General features: G+C 24.7%; 4 protein-coding genes across 4 annotated transcripts; 3 read left to right on the forward strand and 1 right to left on the reverse strand.

Annotated features, from left to right (window-relative positions):
• Positions 1-127: 127 nt before the first annotated feature.
• Bm12332 (RE18450p, putative) lies at positions 128-8,224 on the forward strand (the record flags this gene model as incomplete). The annotated part of the gene is made up of 18 exons (XM_043082715.1): positions 128-130; positions 729-780; positions 924-1,053; positions 1,314-1,476; positions 1,645-1,828; positions 3,622-3,723; positions 4,015-4,118; positions 4,390-4,479; positions 4,759-4,866; positions 5,211-5,340; positions 5,509-5,611; positions 6,060-6,154; positions 6,229-6,330; positions 6,871-6,971; positions 7,060-7,165; positions 7,274-7,455; positions 7,542-7,652; positions 7,973-8,224. The coding sequence occupies 18 exons, from the start codon at positions 128-130 to the stop codon at positions 8,222-8,224; spliced, it is 2,118 nt and encodes a 705-aa protein (XP_042938649.1).
• Positions 8,225-8,807: 583 nt separating this feature from the next.
• On the forward strand, positions 8,808-10,461 carry Bma-pinn-1 (Pin1-type peptidyl-prolyl cis-trans isomerase, BmPin1; the record flags this gene model as incomplete). Its single annotated transcript, XM_001891957.2, has 5 exons — positions 8,808-8,937; positions 9,074-9,165; positions 9,495-9,603; positions 9,914-10,077; positions 10,396-10,461. 5 exons carry the CDS (start codon positions 8,808-8,810, stop codon positions 10,459-10,461), a joined length of 561 nt encoding a protein of 186 aa, XP_001891992.2.
• Positions 10,462-11,892: 1,431 nt separating this feature from the next.
• Bm3395 (Uncharacterized protein) lies at positions 11,893-14,007 on the forward strand (the record flags this gene model as incomplete). The annotated part of the gene is made up of 3 exons (XM_043082716.1): positions 11,893-12,029; positions 12,522-12,594; positions 13,972-14,007. 3 exons carry the CDS (start codon positions 11,893-11,895, stop codon positions 14,005-14,007), a joined length of 246 nt encoding a protein of 81 aa, XP_042938650.1.
• Positions 14,008-14,993: 986 nt separating this feature from the next.
• On the reverse strand, positions 14,994-16,711 carry Bma-col-186 (Nematode cuticle collagen N-terminal domain containing protein; the record flags this gene model as incomplete). The annotated part of the gene is made up of 2 exons (XM_001894529.2): positions 14,994-15,689; positions 16,472-16,711. The coding sequence occupies 2 exons, from the start codon at positions 16,709-16,711 to the stop codon at positions 14,994-14,996; spliced, it is 936 nt and encodes a 311-aa protein (XP_001894564.2).
• Positions 16,712-18,358: the final 1,647 nt, after the last annotated feature.

The following is an 18,358-nucleotide window of genomic DNA, read 5'->3' on the forward strand; positions in this document are numbered from 1 at the left end:
AATTCATTTATTTTACAATTATTTTCTTTAGCTAGAAGAATTTGCAACTCCAGATATATCAGCATATGAAATACAACGATCACTACAAAATGATACATCAAGTTTGTCGAGAAAGAAACGTTGTTCAATGGTATTATATTGCTTATCCTAGAAATTTTTAAAATAATTTCATTCTGATTTTTCATCTCAACAAAAAAAAAAAAATTTTTAAAATAATTTCATTCTGATTTGCTGGTAACGAAAATATATTAGAATAGAATACATCTAAATGTGTTTATATTGAAAATTTTAATTTATTCAAGCAAACTGTGCCATAAATTGAACAGCTAATATTCGTTCACAGATTATAAATAATTTGATAATTGATTTTATGCTACCTATCAAAAATTTACAAATTTCGTATTTAGGATTATAATAATACTCAAATAAGGTATGCTATGAAAAAAATTTAAATAAAATTATTTTTGCTTTATTAAAATAAATTTTTGTTAAGCGAATATTTATTTCTATTTCTCTATCTCTCTATCTAATTAAAACTAATATTGTATTTTTCATCAGTTAAATTTTTAATTAATATTTATCGCTTTTATTTTTGCTCTATGATCATTAATTAATTAAATCAATATGATGCACCAGGTGATAACATTAAATCATTAGAATAAAATACAGCAAAAATAGAAAGAAAAAAAAAAAAAAGAATGAAAGAATTAAAATTATTACATTTCTAGGTTCAAGTTATTCTTGATCAAAATCGAAAACAACGCGAAAATGAGAAACAAAGTAAATTAATTTTAATTATTGATTTTATTGTCATTTGAAATCTTGCTATGTTTTCTCATTAAAAATACCTTTTTTCTTGAATTCAGAAAAAAAAAAAAAAAAAAAAAAAAAAAAACTCCAATGTTCTCTTTCTTATTTTGTAGACAATGAATTTAAAGTTCTTTGTCAAACTATTCAAATGGAATCAGAAACCAAAAGAAATGAACAAACGGCAGATAATTTCGAAAGTAATTCGTATCCGACAAATCTTCCACAGCTCAATCCATTTCGAATGTTTGTTTTTTTTTTTTTTTTTTCATTTTCTTTTTATTGTTCCTAAAAAAGAAATGATTTCCTATTGAAATTTCATTTCTCCTATAAAAAAAAAAAAAAAAAGAAAAGAAGAGAGAACAAAGAAATTTCATGAATGTTTTCAATTTTAATTTCCTCTACGATAGTAGTTTAAGTGATTCTATACTAATAGTTTCATAGTTTCAACTTTCAACTTTTTGAAACATCAACTTTCGAGCTTTAATACATTTTTGTTTTTTCAGCGTACATTCAAATAATGATCTAGAAAATGACAAATGTGGAGGAAAGTTTAAATGTGAGAGGAAGTTTACATTCAGTTCATTTGAATCAGAAGTAAGCAACACTATCAATCGAGAAGTATTAATTAAGTCATCCGATCAACTAAAGGAACATCTACCAAATGAGGTTTTTTTCTTTTTTTGAAAACTTTTCATGTTGAAGCACTTTTTTTTTTTTTTCTCCTTGGAATTATTTAAAACATCATGAAAATTTAATTAATTCAATAATTAAAAATATAATTACACTCACAAATGCTCAGATTTTTATAAATCAATCGTATCATTCAACTTTTAGCGTGTAATACGTGAAGTTCATTCGGCTGTACGTTTGAATGGAAAAATATTCGAGAAGTCTAATGCAAGTGCTCTGGTAGTACTAAATCTTCCAGAACCACCAAAAAAAGAATCTGCTCTTCCCAATTATATGGAATATTTAAATGTGCTAACGCATAACCTACGACGAGTTCTTTTGGTCCGAGGTAGTGGTTCCGAAGTAATCACCAAATATTCGTAATTTCGTTGTATAAATCTTTATACACGCTTCGTTATATTATAAAGAATTACAAAATTCAAATTGTTGATTTATGAAATTATTTTGCAATATTAATTTTTTTTTTTTGAAATATTTGAAACAAAGAAGAGTGACATTAAAATTCCAATAATTCGATGCGATAAACTATTTTATCTTTGAAAATATTACAACTGTAAATGATGAAGTGTCTGAGAAAATTAAAAAAAAAGAAAGTTTACTTATTAATCGAAATTTATTCTTCTATGGTACTTCGCTTTTTTTTTCCTCATCTGAATGCAAATACAGTTAATATTGGATGACATCGACAATGTCGCTCTGAAAAAGAAATCAAAGTAGTTCGTTGCTTCAAAAATTTCAACTATTTTAAATTTCGAAATTTCAAGTATCAAGATCTTTTTTTTTTAAAACAACTTTCATGTTCAAACAATATTATCAACTACTAATACTTTAGAGTAGTAACCATCAGTTGTTTTAGAATTATACTGAAGATGTCAATAATACGATAATTAGTCAAAAAACAAACACAATTCCTTACAGCATATTGTGATGACACACAAATTGTCATAATTTTATTGGTTAAGTAATTAAACTTATTTTAAGTAAATTAAATAAAAAGAAGTTATTTGCAAGATTTCAAAAACTTCATATTTCTTTGAATTTAAAGAAAAGGAGAGCAGAATTCTCTGCATGATTCCCAGAAAAGAGTGACAATCACAATTTGTTATACGACATTACCGCCATTCATCACACAATTTCCCATCATTACATTTCATTGTTTGTAGCATACGATGAAAATGCTACACTGTAATTTCCTATGCAACAGACAAGGGTAGGAAATATAATGGTTTTTGGAGAGAGGTTGTTGTACGGTAGAATGTTGTACAATAGAATACAATATTTTGAGAGAATTTAGGGGTTGCTAAGATTTACGAAACAGTGTACAGTTAGCGGATAATTAGAGAATACTAGAGAACATGAAGGTAGTATATGACTCTAATTGAGAAGATGAAAAGATTGAGAGAGTGTTAGAAAGTCAACGGTGATTGATTATAACAGTGATTGAGAGTAATCTGATTACAGGTTTGTAGGAATAAATATAAATTAGTTAAATTAATGTATTTTTCTTCTTTTGGGAATAATTTTTAAAAAATTCTAAGTAAATATATGAAGAAATGCTATAAAGTTTTTATCCCTGTAATTAGTAAATAATATTTGATTCTGCTTGCTTTTATTTATGGATCGGATTATTTATGGATTGTAAGATTTCTATTTAAATGATTTTGATTAGGATAAATAAAATATTTGTATAAATAGCATTTGAGAAAGTTGGAAATGGAATAAATTAAAAGTTATTTATGTTATTACTTGACTAATTCCATCAATTCTTTGTGAGATAATATTAAGAAAAATGTTGGGGTAGTTTGCTATCAGAACAACTTATAAATTTAAGTTAAGAAGTTAAAGAATCTCGAAAGAGTAGTTTATAAATTTAATTTAATGAAACGAATTTCAAAACTGTTTAATACTTCTTTTTAATTAAGACTGTTCAATATAGCTTATAATAGCTTAATGAAAAAATTTTTTTTCTGTTTTATATTGTTTTCTACATTAACATTTGTCGCTACCGTCATGGTAAGAGATTGTACTACACTTTCATAATTTCACATCATAATGTAATATGCTATTCTAATTTGATGTGAATTTTGTTGATATTATGAATTTTTTTTTTTTTTTTTGCAGAAATGTGGACGGCAAAAAATATTCTGACAGGTTTTCATCAACTTTCATTATTTAGAGTAAATGCGACGTTCTTTCATACAACATCCTTAACTAGATGGCAAAGTGAGTAAGTTCAATGAGTCCTTTCTTTAAAGTTTTTTCAAAGGGTTCTTTTTGCTTGTTTATTGACTTCATTTCACTTTAATGTTTTACTGTTTTCTCATCAACTTAGATTATATTGTAGCTTATCAAAATAAACCTTCATAAAGTATATAATAGCCTGTGGATTTCTTAATTATTGAAGAAGGAAGAAAGAGATAGACTGAGGACTGATTCGTTATTTCTTTTTATCTTTATTTTGAATGTCGTCTTTTATTTGCTTTATTTTTGTGAACACTATATTGCTAAATTTAGACTTCGAAAATGAAAGACATTTCGAACCTGGAGAAGATGTTTTGAAGCGGATGTGGTATGCTTTGAAGTATGATGTAAAACGATGGAAAAGGCGGTGGAAAGAAGTAATATTTTATATGGCATTGTTTTTCTTTTTTCTTATTGATTTAATTATTTTAAGTTGTTTTTCAGTTTATGTCACTAAAAGTGTAAACACATTTCTCGCAAGAACTAATGTTTCCCTTTTTTCAGCCATCGTCATAACAGAATTGTTTTTACTTTCCTTTGTAACTTCTTTACTTCAGTTTTTGTTGACATATTATTAAATCGTAACAGCTTCTTATATAGTCAGAAATGTGTTTGTAAGTTTCTATATTTGACAAATACATAAATTAGGCCAGAATGGATCCTTATCAGAGGAATAATGCGATTGCACACATCAAACGACACACAATGGATCTCGAGTTGTTCCCATTCGAAACTCAGGTAATTAGATGCTAATTATGGTTATTATTTGCATTGTCTTTAGAGCATCTGTTTTGCTTCCAGAAGTTGGATTATTTGAGAAGAAATTTGCTTTGATATTAATAGAAGTTAGTAGAAGCTGATGAATCTTATTCATACTTAAACATGTTTCTGCGATAAAGTTCTGAGTGTGGTTGATGTATTTAAATTTTAAAATGAATACACTTAAATTATTTTATTCGATGTTTACCGTGAAGGATAAAGCATTCATATGCACAAACCTAAATTGATATTTTTTAGGTATTAATCATTGGAGGTGGATTGATAGGATCCTCTGTTGCATACTGGTTAAAACAAGCGTTTCGTGACGAAGACTACAAAGTTACGGTTGTAGAGAATAACGATAAGGCAATAGTTTCAAACTTTTATTTTTTAATCTCACTGATTTGTTAGCTTTTTCAATATAATGTAAAAGCGAGCATTTTCCAGCAAAACAGGATATCATGATGAATAACTAGACTGATATAAGAAAACTAAAAGAAAAATCTTTCCTAAGTGTAATTTTATTTCAAACTGTAATGCAACTTAAATTTTAGAGTTTTCGAATACTATCTTCAAGCCATAACTGCGTTAAAATACATGATAAACAAACCGTGTTATTAGTCTCTTTGAAAATTAAAGAATATAAAAGTTGGAAATTCATTTCTTTACCAAGTTTTTCTACCTCTTTTAAATGTGATGTTTAATTGCAGTTTGCGCAGTGCGCTTCAATGTTAACATGTGGTGGTATCTCACAACAATTTTCAGTCCCTGAACATGTTACAATGTCAGCTTTTGCCGCTGAATATCTTCGTCATGCTGGCGAACATTTGCGTATTTTAGGTAAATTTACATTCTAGAATTCTAGAATTTCAGTTAGTTCCTTCGTAAAATTCCTATGAATAATTCTTCCATAAGCATAGTTAAATCATCGAATTATTTATTTGCCTTTTTTGCTATTGATATACTGAAATTAATTAGTGTTTTATAATTTATAATAAATGTTTTTAGACAACGATCCTCCTGATATAAATTTTTTACCGATGGGTTTCATGTATTTGGCTCGCACACCCGAAGAAGTGGATCGATTGAAGCGGAATTGGAAAGTGCAAACGTTGGTCTAATTGTTTAACTGGATTTAAATTATTGGAAATATTTTCATATCGACGACTGATCGGCTGAAATCAAAAGATTACTTAGTGGAACTTGAACTGTACCACTAAGTAAACTTCTGAATTAGATTCTTAGATTCACCCCATATTCATTTTGCATGCAGCATTCTTCTTGCCACTTTATCTTGCCTTAGAAATTTGAACTAACTATATTTAATGTATTTCATAATTTCTTGATACTACAAATATGGGATCAGATTTCAAAAATAATATAGCTGATTTGGTAGAATAGAACATAATCAGTCTACAACTCATGACATTATTTATTCATTTACATGTTAATAAAGTTTTAAGAGACTTTTGAAAAACTCATTATAGAGAAAAGTTCAACAAAAAAAGAAAAAAAAAATTGAGGAAAGTATTGATAAAATTATTTCGGTTAATTTTTAGACGAAATGGTGCCCGAATTGATTTGCTAAACCGTAATAAGTTATGTGCGAAATTCCCTTTTATCAATTTTGATGATGTATTACTCGGCTCATACGGTAAGTTTGCTTTTATTAGCTCATTCTGATATTGAGCATGATAGGAAATAAGTATAATATATGATATTTTATAGGTTTGGAAAATGAAGGTACAATCGATTCTTGGCAACTATTATCAGCTATACGGGAAAAGAATCTTACTTTGGGTGTGCAGTATCTTAAAGGGGAGGTGGAAGGTATGTAACAAATGCTTTTAGAACTTTCTAACTTTGCGTATATGTATAATGTATTTGGGAAGAAGCATTCGAGTCTTCATTATTCTAAATAGTGGTTATTTTTACAAAAATTTTAAATAGGAAATTGCCTTAATCTCCAAAAGAGACAGATTGCCATATTGTCCATTTTTAAGCCAACTAAAAACTGTTTGGTAATTGAGGGTACGCTATACTCAATAACAAATACTTTTTTTACTCCAGTAAAACTTGCAAATTCTCTCAAAGTTTTATCTTCTTAGTGATTGTAACAGACACTGTTTGAATTTTCAAGTAATTCCTTTATTGCATTTGCCTTTTCCTTTTCAAGTTAACAGAATACATGAAAAGTTAAGTGAGCGGCATCCTGCGTTATATTTTATTCTGTATCGTAAGATATCCAAATTGATTTTATAGCACTTATATTGCTAAATAGCTTCATATAGAATTAATATATTTTTGGTTTGCCTTCACTGATATAGTTTGGATAAGTTTTTTTTTTTAATATGAATATTTAATTTTTAGGTTTTTATTTTGGCCAAAGATATGGTGCTACAGAAATATATGGTATTGCAGATGATGCTGATGAAGCAGTATGGCGTAATAAGCATATCCGCGGAGCTTTTGTAGGCATATAGCTTTATTTTTCAAGTTTTTATTATATTTTATATATGTTCTTGCAGCAAAAAAAAAAATTTACATATATATTTATAGATTCGGCCGCAAATGACAGATGCTTCTGCAAGGATCGTACGATCTAATCATATTGTTGTTGCTGCTGGTGCTTGGTCTGGTCGTATTGCCGAAATGGCAAGAATTGGTGAGACATTTGTTTTACTCGTAAATGTAATATTTTTTTAATGCGAAGTTTTGAAGTTCAGTTAAGTGTGAAATTTGTAATTTAGAAGAAGAATTTTGAATTTTTTAGGGAAAGGACAAGATTTATTGGCTGTTAAGATACCGGTTGTTGCACGGAAGCGTATGATGTTTGTTGTACATGCACCTGATGTTCCTGCCTTAGATATGCCGGCTCTTGTCGATCCCAGTGGTGTTTATTGTTTGCTGGAAGAAGTTGGTAATACATTTATTTGTGGAAAAATCCCGAATAAGGTGAGAAATTTGAATGAATGGTGAAATGTATAGATTATTGTTCATCTTTTCCCTTTTTTTTGTATTTAGAAGTATAATTTTTGTAGGAAGAAGATGAAAAAATGGACCACTCAAATTTGGAAGTAGATTACAACTACTTTTATAATGATATTTGGCCAACTCTAGTGAAAAGAATTCCAGCATTTAGAAATTTAAAAGTAAGTTTTATCGAGAAACACGACAGTTTTTATATTAATGAACCCTAAGATCACTAGCACAGTTAATACAAAGCATCAGTGTGAAGCTGAATGAAATTCTGACTCTTTATTATCTCTAATATTGATTATCGTTTAATGAAGATAACTATCGAAATTTTAATCCTTATCTTACATTTTTTCTGTTTCAAAATAGAGGCAACTTTTTCTCGACAAAAAAAAAAAAAAAAAACGAGATATTCATTAATTATATTGCAATAATTAAGCTAAAATAAAATATTTTTTCTCTATTACAAACAGAAAATTATGCTTGAAATTTTCAGATTAAAAATGCTTGGGCAGGTTATGAAGATGTGAATACATTTGACAACTCACCTGTTATCGGAGAGCATTTACTTTATCAAAATTTACATTTCTTATGCGGGTTTGGGAATCGTGGAATGCAGCATTCCTTAGCTGTCGGACGAAGTTATGCTGAAAAATTGCTGGAAGGTGCATATGTATCATTAAATTTACGAAAATTTGATATGAGACGATTGGTTAAAATGGAAAAATTAGAGGAAGAGTATGGTTAATTGAAACTTTATTATGCTATGCAGCATCGTAGTTGTCATTCTACATTTTTGCCTTTATTTGTACTTTTAGTTTCTTTCTAGTTTTGTTGTTTTTTTTTTTTATTTTTTATTTTTTGATACTGACTGTTACAATTCCAAGCAAACTTGTTTGTTTGATATTTGCGTAAATTTTGCTATAGAAAATATTCATATAAAGTTGTGTTTCGTATGTTCTTAATTCTTCACGGGTGATTCCTTTATTTATTTAATGGTTTTTGTGATTTTTGTAGAAAATATTAGCAATGTATTATCAATAAATATTCTTCCAAGCGTACATCATCGATATTTATTCAGAACAGTGATACTTCTTAATTTATACCATTACTCAAATATTATTTACTCAAATACTTAATTTATACCATTACTCAAATAAATATTATGCAAATTTCTAAAATACTCAGAAATCAGTTTGTGCATACTGAGAAAATTTGATGTTTTCGGATTTGTTATATTTCAGTATTATCAGTTCTTATTTTACTTTTTTTTTAGGATCATAATTTATAAAAAATTCACATATTCATTGTGGATTAACGTGTAGCTTTCGATGTCTCTGTCTATTGAGCCGGAAAAAAAACGTATTCGATCGGATGATGGTGATCAAGTTGAGGAAGAAGAAAAGGAAGCTGTAAAAGAATTACCAAAAGGATGGGAGAAACGAATGAGTCGTTCAAATAGTTTGTTTAATATTACTTTTGAAAATTATGTTTTTTTTTTTTTTTTTTCATCAATTTATTCGTTTAAAATTGAGGAAATTAAAAGATTTTTCATTTTCAGATTTCTTTATTAAATTTATTTATGCAATTATTTTAGACCGATTTTATTATTTCAATGTATACACTGGTCGTAGTCAATGGGAACGTCCCACAAAACCAGCTGATCCAGCACAAGCAAGCTTAAATGAGGTATATTTTGAAAAGTTTTCTTTTTTTTTTTTCTTTTTCAGTAACTATTTAATGATATTCATATGAGAAATTTAAAAGAATAAGAAAGTGAAATTATGAATTTAAATAAATTTTTTGGATTATAGTTCTGTAGCATGATTCATTATCGAAAATTTATCAAATTAATTGATGCTTTTTGTATACATTTTATTGTCATTTTATAGTAAAATTTTATTTTAAAATAATCTCAAAATGTTTTTTTTTTTTTTAATTCATCAAAATGTATTTTCACTTAACTGAAGTGCAATATACATATATATGCTAATTATATTAATAGAAGTGATTTATAGGTACATTGCGCACATTTACTAGTAAAACATAGTGGTTCGAGGCGTCCTTCATCGTGGCGCTCAGATGTTATTACACGTTCAAAAGAAGATGCAAGGAAAATTTTGGCTGGTTCGATTCAATTTTTCTTTTTTTTTTTTTTTTCCCCTTCCAAAGGGAAGAAAAAAAATTAGCTATCTCTCATAATTCTTAGCTTAGCTGTATTCATACGTAAATTTAGCTTTTCGGATCGAATTATGTTTATGAGTTTTACATTTTGCAGGGAAATATTGGATGATGACAAAAGATGGATAAGAAATTAGACTAATTTTTCATCTATTATACGTTGTATTTGTTAATAATTATCATGTCTCATTTTTCTAATTTTTTAAAGAAAATTTTTTCCTTTAAAAAAATAAAGTTTTCTATTTATTTCTTGCAGGCTATAGAAAGCAAATTGAGGAGGCATCTGATAAAAAATCAAAATTGAGAGATTTAGCAAAGGAATTTAGCGATTGTTCGTCAGCAAAACGAGGTGGTGATTTGGGATTTTTTAAACGACGACAAATGCAGAAATCTTTTGAAGATGCCGCTTTTGCTCTTGGAGTAACTTTTTTAAAGAGATTTTAAAATTATCATCACTATAAATGGGTAGTATGTTTAGAATGTTAGCATGAGAGTTAGCATATTTTAGAACAAAGATAAGAAGGACTAAATTAATATGCTTAGTTTTTTTTTTTTTTTTTTTTTTTTCAAGAAAAATATTCGCAATTTCACCACTGATAGAAGAGGAAAATGTTCATAGCCAAAAAAATTTTTGTGATAAAACTGAAAGATTAAATTTTTAATGTGAATTCTCAAACAATCATATTTACATTATTATTATAATTTCATTTCATTTTTTCTTTTTCTTTTTTTTTTCAGGTTGGACAATTGAGCGATATAGTTGACACTGATTCTGGCTTACATCTTATTTATCGAATTGCGTGATAAGCGATATGTTTATCGCTTATCATTATCATTAATCTTCTCAACTTTTATAAATCTAAAGCTTTTTCTTTTTTTTTTTATGCGGGTTTTAACTTCGCACTGCAGTTTGCATGGTTTTTTTTTTTTGTACTCTTTTCATACAATTAATTGCTCTCTCCTTTCATTTCTTTCAGGTTTTTCCTGTTCTCTTTTTACTTTCCTGGAATTGCAAAGTGCAACAATGGTTATTATAAAAAAAAAAAAAAAAAATTTTATTTTGTTAGGAATGAAAATGAATGAAATTAAATGTGTATTTTTAAAACTGATTAAATTTATTAATCATAATGATTCATTGGTAATACTAGCGCTGATTTAATAAATGAAAACTTATTCTGGAATTGCTTCCATTTCAGTTAATCGATAATTGTTACAAAAATTTGATTGTTGTTGAATTTATCTATTCATTTATTTATTTATTCATATTTTTTTGCAATTTATATTAATAATGGATCATGATTAAGGAGAGAAAAAAAAAAAAACGGAAAAATGGATAGTTGCAGTTATTTTTTTGATAATATATAAATGAAATTTGAAATTAATGGATAAGAGAAGCCATGTATTAAGATTGATACTTCAATTGTTAGGAATTTAATATTTACAGTATTTTTTTTTTTTATTTTTTATTTTTTATTTTTATTTTTTTCACTATGCTACAAATACATTCATTAAAAAAACTGATAAAACTTTGAATAATCTGAGATGGTTGTATGAATTTTATTAGCAATTTTATCAATTATCATTTGTATTATTGGCTAAAGTGAAAGTGAAATAAATGATTTCAAATCAGTTTGATAATACTTTTAGTATACTTTTAAATAGCTGTCACAACAGTTGGTTATAATTTATTTTTTCTTAAACTAACTTTATGTAAACGAATAACTTTTTTTTTTTTTGTATTCAAAAAAAAAAAAAAAAAGTAAGAATTACAGTGAATGCAATGTATTTTAAAAGCATTTCAAATATTTTATTTTGCTAGAATGACTGTAATTTATTAAGTGAAAAGTTTTGAAATTGAAATTGAATCAAATTTCTACTTTAGTATAATTATTAATAATTGTGACTAAATAAATTTACAGTTAATTATATGATGTTATTAGCATTATGCTGAAGTTTTTTTTTTTTTTTTTTTTGATCATTTTTAAATTTTTGTTAATTGCTTGTTAATTATTTTTCATTTCATTTATTTTTTCGAGAATGCAGAAATTTGATTCAATTTCAATTTCATGTTAATTTCATTTTTTAAAACTTAATTTATAGTGATAAGCTGATGCTTTAATTTTCGCACTTTAATTTCTATTTTTTTTTGTATTATTTCTATTATTATTATTTGTCGTATTTACAAGTAATTGATGATTTAGGTGGTTGACATTATTTATAGGTGACAAAGAAATAATGCCAGTGCCACAATATCAAGGTATCTCTGGACATCCACAAATAACATGTTGGCAAAAGATGAAAATGGGCTTACTTATGGGAGTATTTATTGGTTGTGCATCAGGTGTTGTTATTGGTACTGCTAGTGCATTCAGGTTAGAATTTAAATTTGAATTTGAATTAATTGCTTAATGCCAAGCTAACTTCTTTTCTTATTACTTCATAAATTAATTACTTGCTTTTTTTTTTTTTTTTTTTAATTCATAATTTGAATGCGTACTTAAAGTATATTGTTGATGTTTATTGGAATAGTGTGATGAATTAATAAGTTTGTTGTTTGAAAAAAAAGTTAAATTTTTGTAACATCAAGATTTTTAAAATATTTTACTTATGCTTATAATAGTGATGATTTATGACTAAATTGAAAACATAAAATTAACTTTAAAAAAAAAAAAAGGTGTCAACTATAAGCATATCCATCTTAAAATATCGGTTTAACTTAGATTTTTATTATCAAATTAAATTGACTGATGATTGTAACTAACAATTAATCTTAAGTTTTTTATGTCAAAGTTTTTTTTATGTGAAAAAATTTATGTTTTTCTTTTTTTATCACAAGGAAATGATTTTATCAGTATTTTTTTAAGCATGGGTCTAAGAGGACGTGCAATGATAGCACAAGCTGGACGATATTCGACAAAAATGGGTAGTTCATTTGCGGTATTTATGATGATCGCACAAGGATTACGTTGCTAACAAAAATGCTTCTCTCTCTCTCTCTCTCTCTCTCTCCCTCTCTCTCTCTCCTTTCTCTTATCACAAAAACACTATCAGTGATAAATGTTAGCAATTAGTGAAGAATTTCTATTGTTTTAAAATGATTTATTTTATATTTGTTTATGTATTACTAGGATTTGATTATTATCATTTAATAATGTTATTATTATCATTTAATAAATTTAATAAATCATTTAATAATTCATAATTTACTTTTTACTAATTTCTATCATACTTTATTATTTATTACTTACTTTATTATTTATTACTATTACTAGTATGAATGATAAATTTTGTTTTTTTTTTTTTTTTTTTTCTGCCTCAAAAAAGTAAAATAAGTTTATGATTCTTTTGAAACAAACATTCTGCAATTTTAAAAGTTTTAGTACATCTTTGATATTCTTTTGGAACAAATTTTTTTTTTTTTTTTTTTTTTTTTGCATAATTCTATTGCTTAGATTGTAAATTTTTGTTTTTTTGTTTTTTTTTATTAACTTTTATGTTAAATAATGAAGATTTTTTTTTTTTAATGCAAGAAAAATTTATTCTTTCACTATTCATTTTATAAATATTTCAGTTTTACATTAAATTTCATTAGACGACAAGCAATTTTGGTTACGTTAATTGTGAGAAGATAAGTTCATGATTTATGATTAATTTAATAATGTTTATGGTAAAAAAAATTTTGAACAAACTAAAATACTTCTCATTAGGTTACTTTTATCAAATGATTTACCTTAAAGTTTTATAAGTTTTTAAAGTTTTATACTTTTTTTTTTTTTTTTTTTCCAATCAAATTATCTAAAAGATTTTTATTATTATTTTCACTTCCTGTGATAATATATTTTTTTCACTACTATTACTTTTAGCAAATGATTTACCTTAAAGTTTTATAAGTTTTTAAAGTTTTATACTTTTTTTTTTTTTTCCAATCAAATTATCTAAAAGATTTTTATTATTTTCACTTCCTGTGATAATATATTTTTTTCACTACTATTTTGAACTTTTGCTAAATAAGAAATGAAAAATGAAAAGTTTTTTGTTTTTGTTTTTTTGTTTTTTTTTTTCCACCTTATTATTAATTGAGTAATAAAGCAAAATTAGAAACGAGCATCATAATGAAATTTTTAATATTTTCAAAAAAAAAAAAAACTCACAATTTCAACTAAATTTATTTGAGCAATTGATATTTCTCTTAAGCAATTACTAAATTTAAAGATTTTTTTTTTTTTTTTTTTTTGTTCATTATTCTTATTTACATTTTAATTTTCAACATGTCGCAATTATTTAAATTAATTGAAATTGAAAAAAATTTTTTAGAAATATATGGATGGAAGTACTGCTGCATTTGTATGAAAATTGATGATTGTTAAGAAAATAAGAAGGTGAACTTTCAATGTTAAATTCGAAATTTAAAAGGATTGAAATTAAATTCGAATTTAAAAGTAATAAGGAATAAACACCAGATGTGATGTAGATTTTACCAAACAAAAAGGAAAATATTTGATGTTATATTTCAATAAACAAACAAAAAAAATATGACAATAATATCTGAATAAATAATAATGAAAATTTATTAAAATACTAGAAATATGAACTATACTAATTAAATTTAAAAAAATAAACTAATGAAAATTTAATTAATATTTTGAAATACATTGCAAATAATACGACTTTTTTTTTTTTTTTTTTTTTTTTACAAAAAATGAATAAAATATAAGAAAAAGAAAAAAAAAAAATGAAACGAAAGAATAATGTTAGAAATTTTCTTACAAAATTAGTTTATTTGAGAAATAATATCATTATAGTTTTATTATTGCTAAGATTAATTGATAAATTAAAAATTAATTTTCATTTTTAGCTAAAATTATTGAAGTTTTTTTTTTTTTTTTTTTTTTTAAATTGTATCTAAAATAAGTCTCTTCGTAATTTATATTATTTAACAATTTCAATTTTTTTTTTTTTTTTTTTTATCATATTGAATTATCAAAAATGATTGTTCAATTTATAATCAAAATTGGATTACTTATTTGATAAAATATGTCAAACTTTTGAAATTTCTAACAAATTTGACAAATTAAAAAAGAAAAAAAAACAAAAAAAAAAAGCACTAACAAATATATAAATGACAAATGTGAAACAAAAATTTTTTGAAATTTTTTTAACTATAAATAGATCCATTTTAGAATTTAATTTGAAATTGAAAAGTTTTTAAAATATATATTTGTACTTTTTTTTTGAAGACTATATTAAGAGTTAGTAAGAAAAAAAAAGAAATTATAATTTTGAATAAAATCCAAAAGAAAAAAAAAAAAAGAAAAAAAAAATGAGATTTAGAATATTTAATATCCTACAGCTACTCTTGGTAGTGGACAATGGTCACACTGTCCGATTGATCCTTGTGGTCCTCGAATACCTGGTTCACCTGTTGCTCCAGCTAGACCAGGAGCTCCATCACAACCTGGATTTCCGGGTGGTCCTTCTGCTCCATTCCTACCTGGTAAACCATTTTTACCAGGATTACCTGGTGCACCTTGCTCTCCTCTAGGACCAGGATATCCTTGTGGTCCGTTCGGTACAGCTACTTCGACCACTTTTCCGGGAAGTCCACAAGGTCCAGGAAGACCTGGTTTACCAGGTGAACCTGGTGGTCCCATCGGTCCTTGTCTACCAGGTTGCCCAGGTAAACCTGGATATCCATCACGGCCTGGCAAACCTGGCTTACCAGCTAGTCCTTTCCGACCTGGTTCTCCCGGAGGACCAGGTTCACTTTTTTCACACTCAAAACAGAAAACAATGCGTTCTGGTTGTTTCGGCGGCGGTGCATCCAGTCCATTCCTGCCTGGTTGTCCGGGCAATCCGTCCGGACCGCTCTGTCCATCCGGACCAGGTAAACCTCTAGGTCCTACTGGTGACACACCGCATCCACAGCATACACTTCGCTTTGTTGATGACATTTGTTGATTCAAATACGAATAATTGGGTATGGTACCAACAAAACTAGCCAATCTTTTATGTCTTTGACCTCCAACTAAAATCTGCAAATAAAAATTTTTTTTTTTTTAAAAATAAAAATAAAAATTCAAAAAAAAAAACTAAAAATTTAAAAAAAAAAAATGAAAAATTTTTTTCAAAATTTAATCAAAATTTGATAGTCTTAGCATGCATTTTAATTCATTAATCGATCATTAATTAAAATTTATATTAATGCAAAATATTTTATAATTGTTATCTATTAATTTATAAATTACAAAAATTTTAAAATAATAAAAAAAAAATTAATGATCAATTTTTTTAATTTTATTCTTAAACAGATTACTTTTAATTAATTTAAGATTAATTATGGCATAAAAAATTTCAACAAAATTCAAATAAAAATTTGCAAATTTCTCAAATAATATAAAAGAAAATTTTCACCAAAGTAAATATAAAATTTGAAATAAATAATCAAAAATGAAATATTTTCTATTAAACTTGAAATAAATAATCAAAATGAAATATTTACTATCTTTTAATATTTTCTATCTTTTATGTTCAATTCTTATTTTTTTCATTCCTTTTTTTGGTTTTGTTTTTGTTTTGTTTTTTGTTTTTTCATTTAATTTAAAAACAGTCAAAAATTATTTTATTTTTAATTAAAAATTCATTTTTTTTTTTTGTCAAAAATTTATTTAAATTCAAAAAATTCATTTCATTTAATTATTTGTTGATCACTATACTTTAAATACACTTCAAATTTCTAATCTTTTAGTATGCAATTCATTAATTTAAGAAAAGTTAGATATTAAATTTAAGTAAAATTAAAAAAAAAATTACAAACTTGTGTTTTTAATATTTCTTTCCAAATATTTTGACTTCGTTGCTTGCAAAAATCAACTTCATTTTGCATGCTTGAATGCATGTATTGCAAGTAATTATAGAATAATGGTATTGAAAATATGCAAATTAATGTTGCAATTACGGCTAAAATTACCGCAAACAGTACTGCACGTCGTAAATTTATTAATTGTTGTTGTTGTTGTTGTTGAAATATTATTTTAATCGAATTAAATTCATCCATTATTGCTAAAAAAAAATTTTTTTTTACAATTTTGAAATTTAATTTTATTTACAAATAAATTGATAAAAAAAAAAATTAAAAATTATTGATAAAAATATTTTTAGATTAGTTATCAAATTGATAATAATATATATATATATATATATATATATATATATGTAATAAAAATATTCCATAAATTATTTTGATGATATTATTATTATTATTATTAGTAGTACTATTGCTATTATTATTATTATTATTATTAGTACTATTGTTATTATTATTATTATTATTAGTAGTAATAGTACTATTGTTATTAGTATTATTATTATTACTATTGTCACTATTATTATTATTATTAGTACTATTGTTATTAGTACTATTATTATTATTATTATTATTATTATTATTATTATTATTATTATTATTATTATTATTATTATTATTATTATTATTATTATTAGTAGTAGTAGTAGTAGTAGTAGTAGTAGTAGTAATACTATTGTTATTATTATTATTAGTAGTAGTAGTACTATTGTTATTATTATTATTGCTATTGTCATTATTATTATTATTATTATTATTAGTAGTAGTAGTACTATTATTATTATTATTATTATTATTAGTACTATTGTTATTATTATTATTATTATTATTAGTAGTAGTACTATTGTTATTAGTATTATTATTATTACTATTGTCACTATTATTATTATTATTATTATTATTAGTACTATTATTATTATTAGTAGTAGTAGTAGTAATACTATTGTTATTATTATTATTATTATTATTATTATTATTAGTAGTAGTACTATTGTTATTGTTATTATATTATTATTATTATAATAATTTTGCTATAATTTTCATTCACTCATTAATAGTAAACAAAACACATATTACAATAATTTTTCATTTCAAAATTAAAACGTTTACTTAACAAATAATTTAAAAAAAAAAAAAAAAACATTTTCAATTTTTACTTTTTGCATTTTTATTTTTTAAAAAAAAATTTTTTTGTTTTTTCTTAAAATTATCCATTCTGAATGAAAAGAAAAAAAGAAAATGAAAGAAACAATTTAATAGGAACAATGAAAATTTGTTGTTTAAAATTTTTCAAATGTTTTTTTTTTTTAAAAAAAATAAATAAATGAATGTACAAAGTAATATTTATTCGATTAATTGTTTTTTTTTTTTTTTTTTAGAAATTTAATTTTTTTTAAATTTGACAACAAATTTATCAACAAAATATTTTTTGTCTGTTTGTTGATGATATAATCAGTAAATAATTTATCAATTATCATACAGCTTATTAATGAACATAATACCTGTTCAATGGTTTTCTTTTTTTTTTTTTTTTTTAATTTTTAATTTTTCATTGAAATCTTTTTTTTTTTTTTTGTTTTAAACAAATTTAATTAAATGAAAAAAATTTTTTTGTTATTTATGAGAGTGGCAGTTTTTTTAAATGATTAAAAAAATTTCATAAAAAACATAAACAAAACAATAATGTTTTTTTTTTTTCTTGGCTATTTACTTTCTGTTTTTTTTTTTTTTTTCAAAGAGTAAAATAAATAGCCAAGAAAAGAAATATTTTAAATTCATTATTTTAATTTTAATTTTTGAGGACTATTTGATGGATTATACCAAATAATATAACTTAAA

Source organism: Brugia malayi, assembly GCF_000002995.4.
Source record: "Brugia malayi strain FR3 genome assembly, contig: Bm_007, whole genome shotgun sequence".
In the NCBI taxonomy this organism is placed as follows: Eukaryota; Metazoa; Nematoda; class Chromadorea; order Rhabditida; family Onchocercidae; genus Brugia; species Brugia malayi.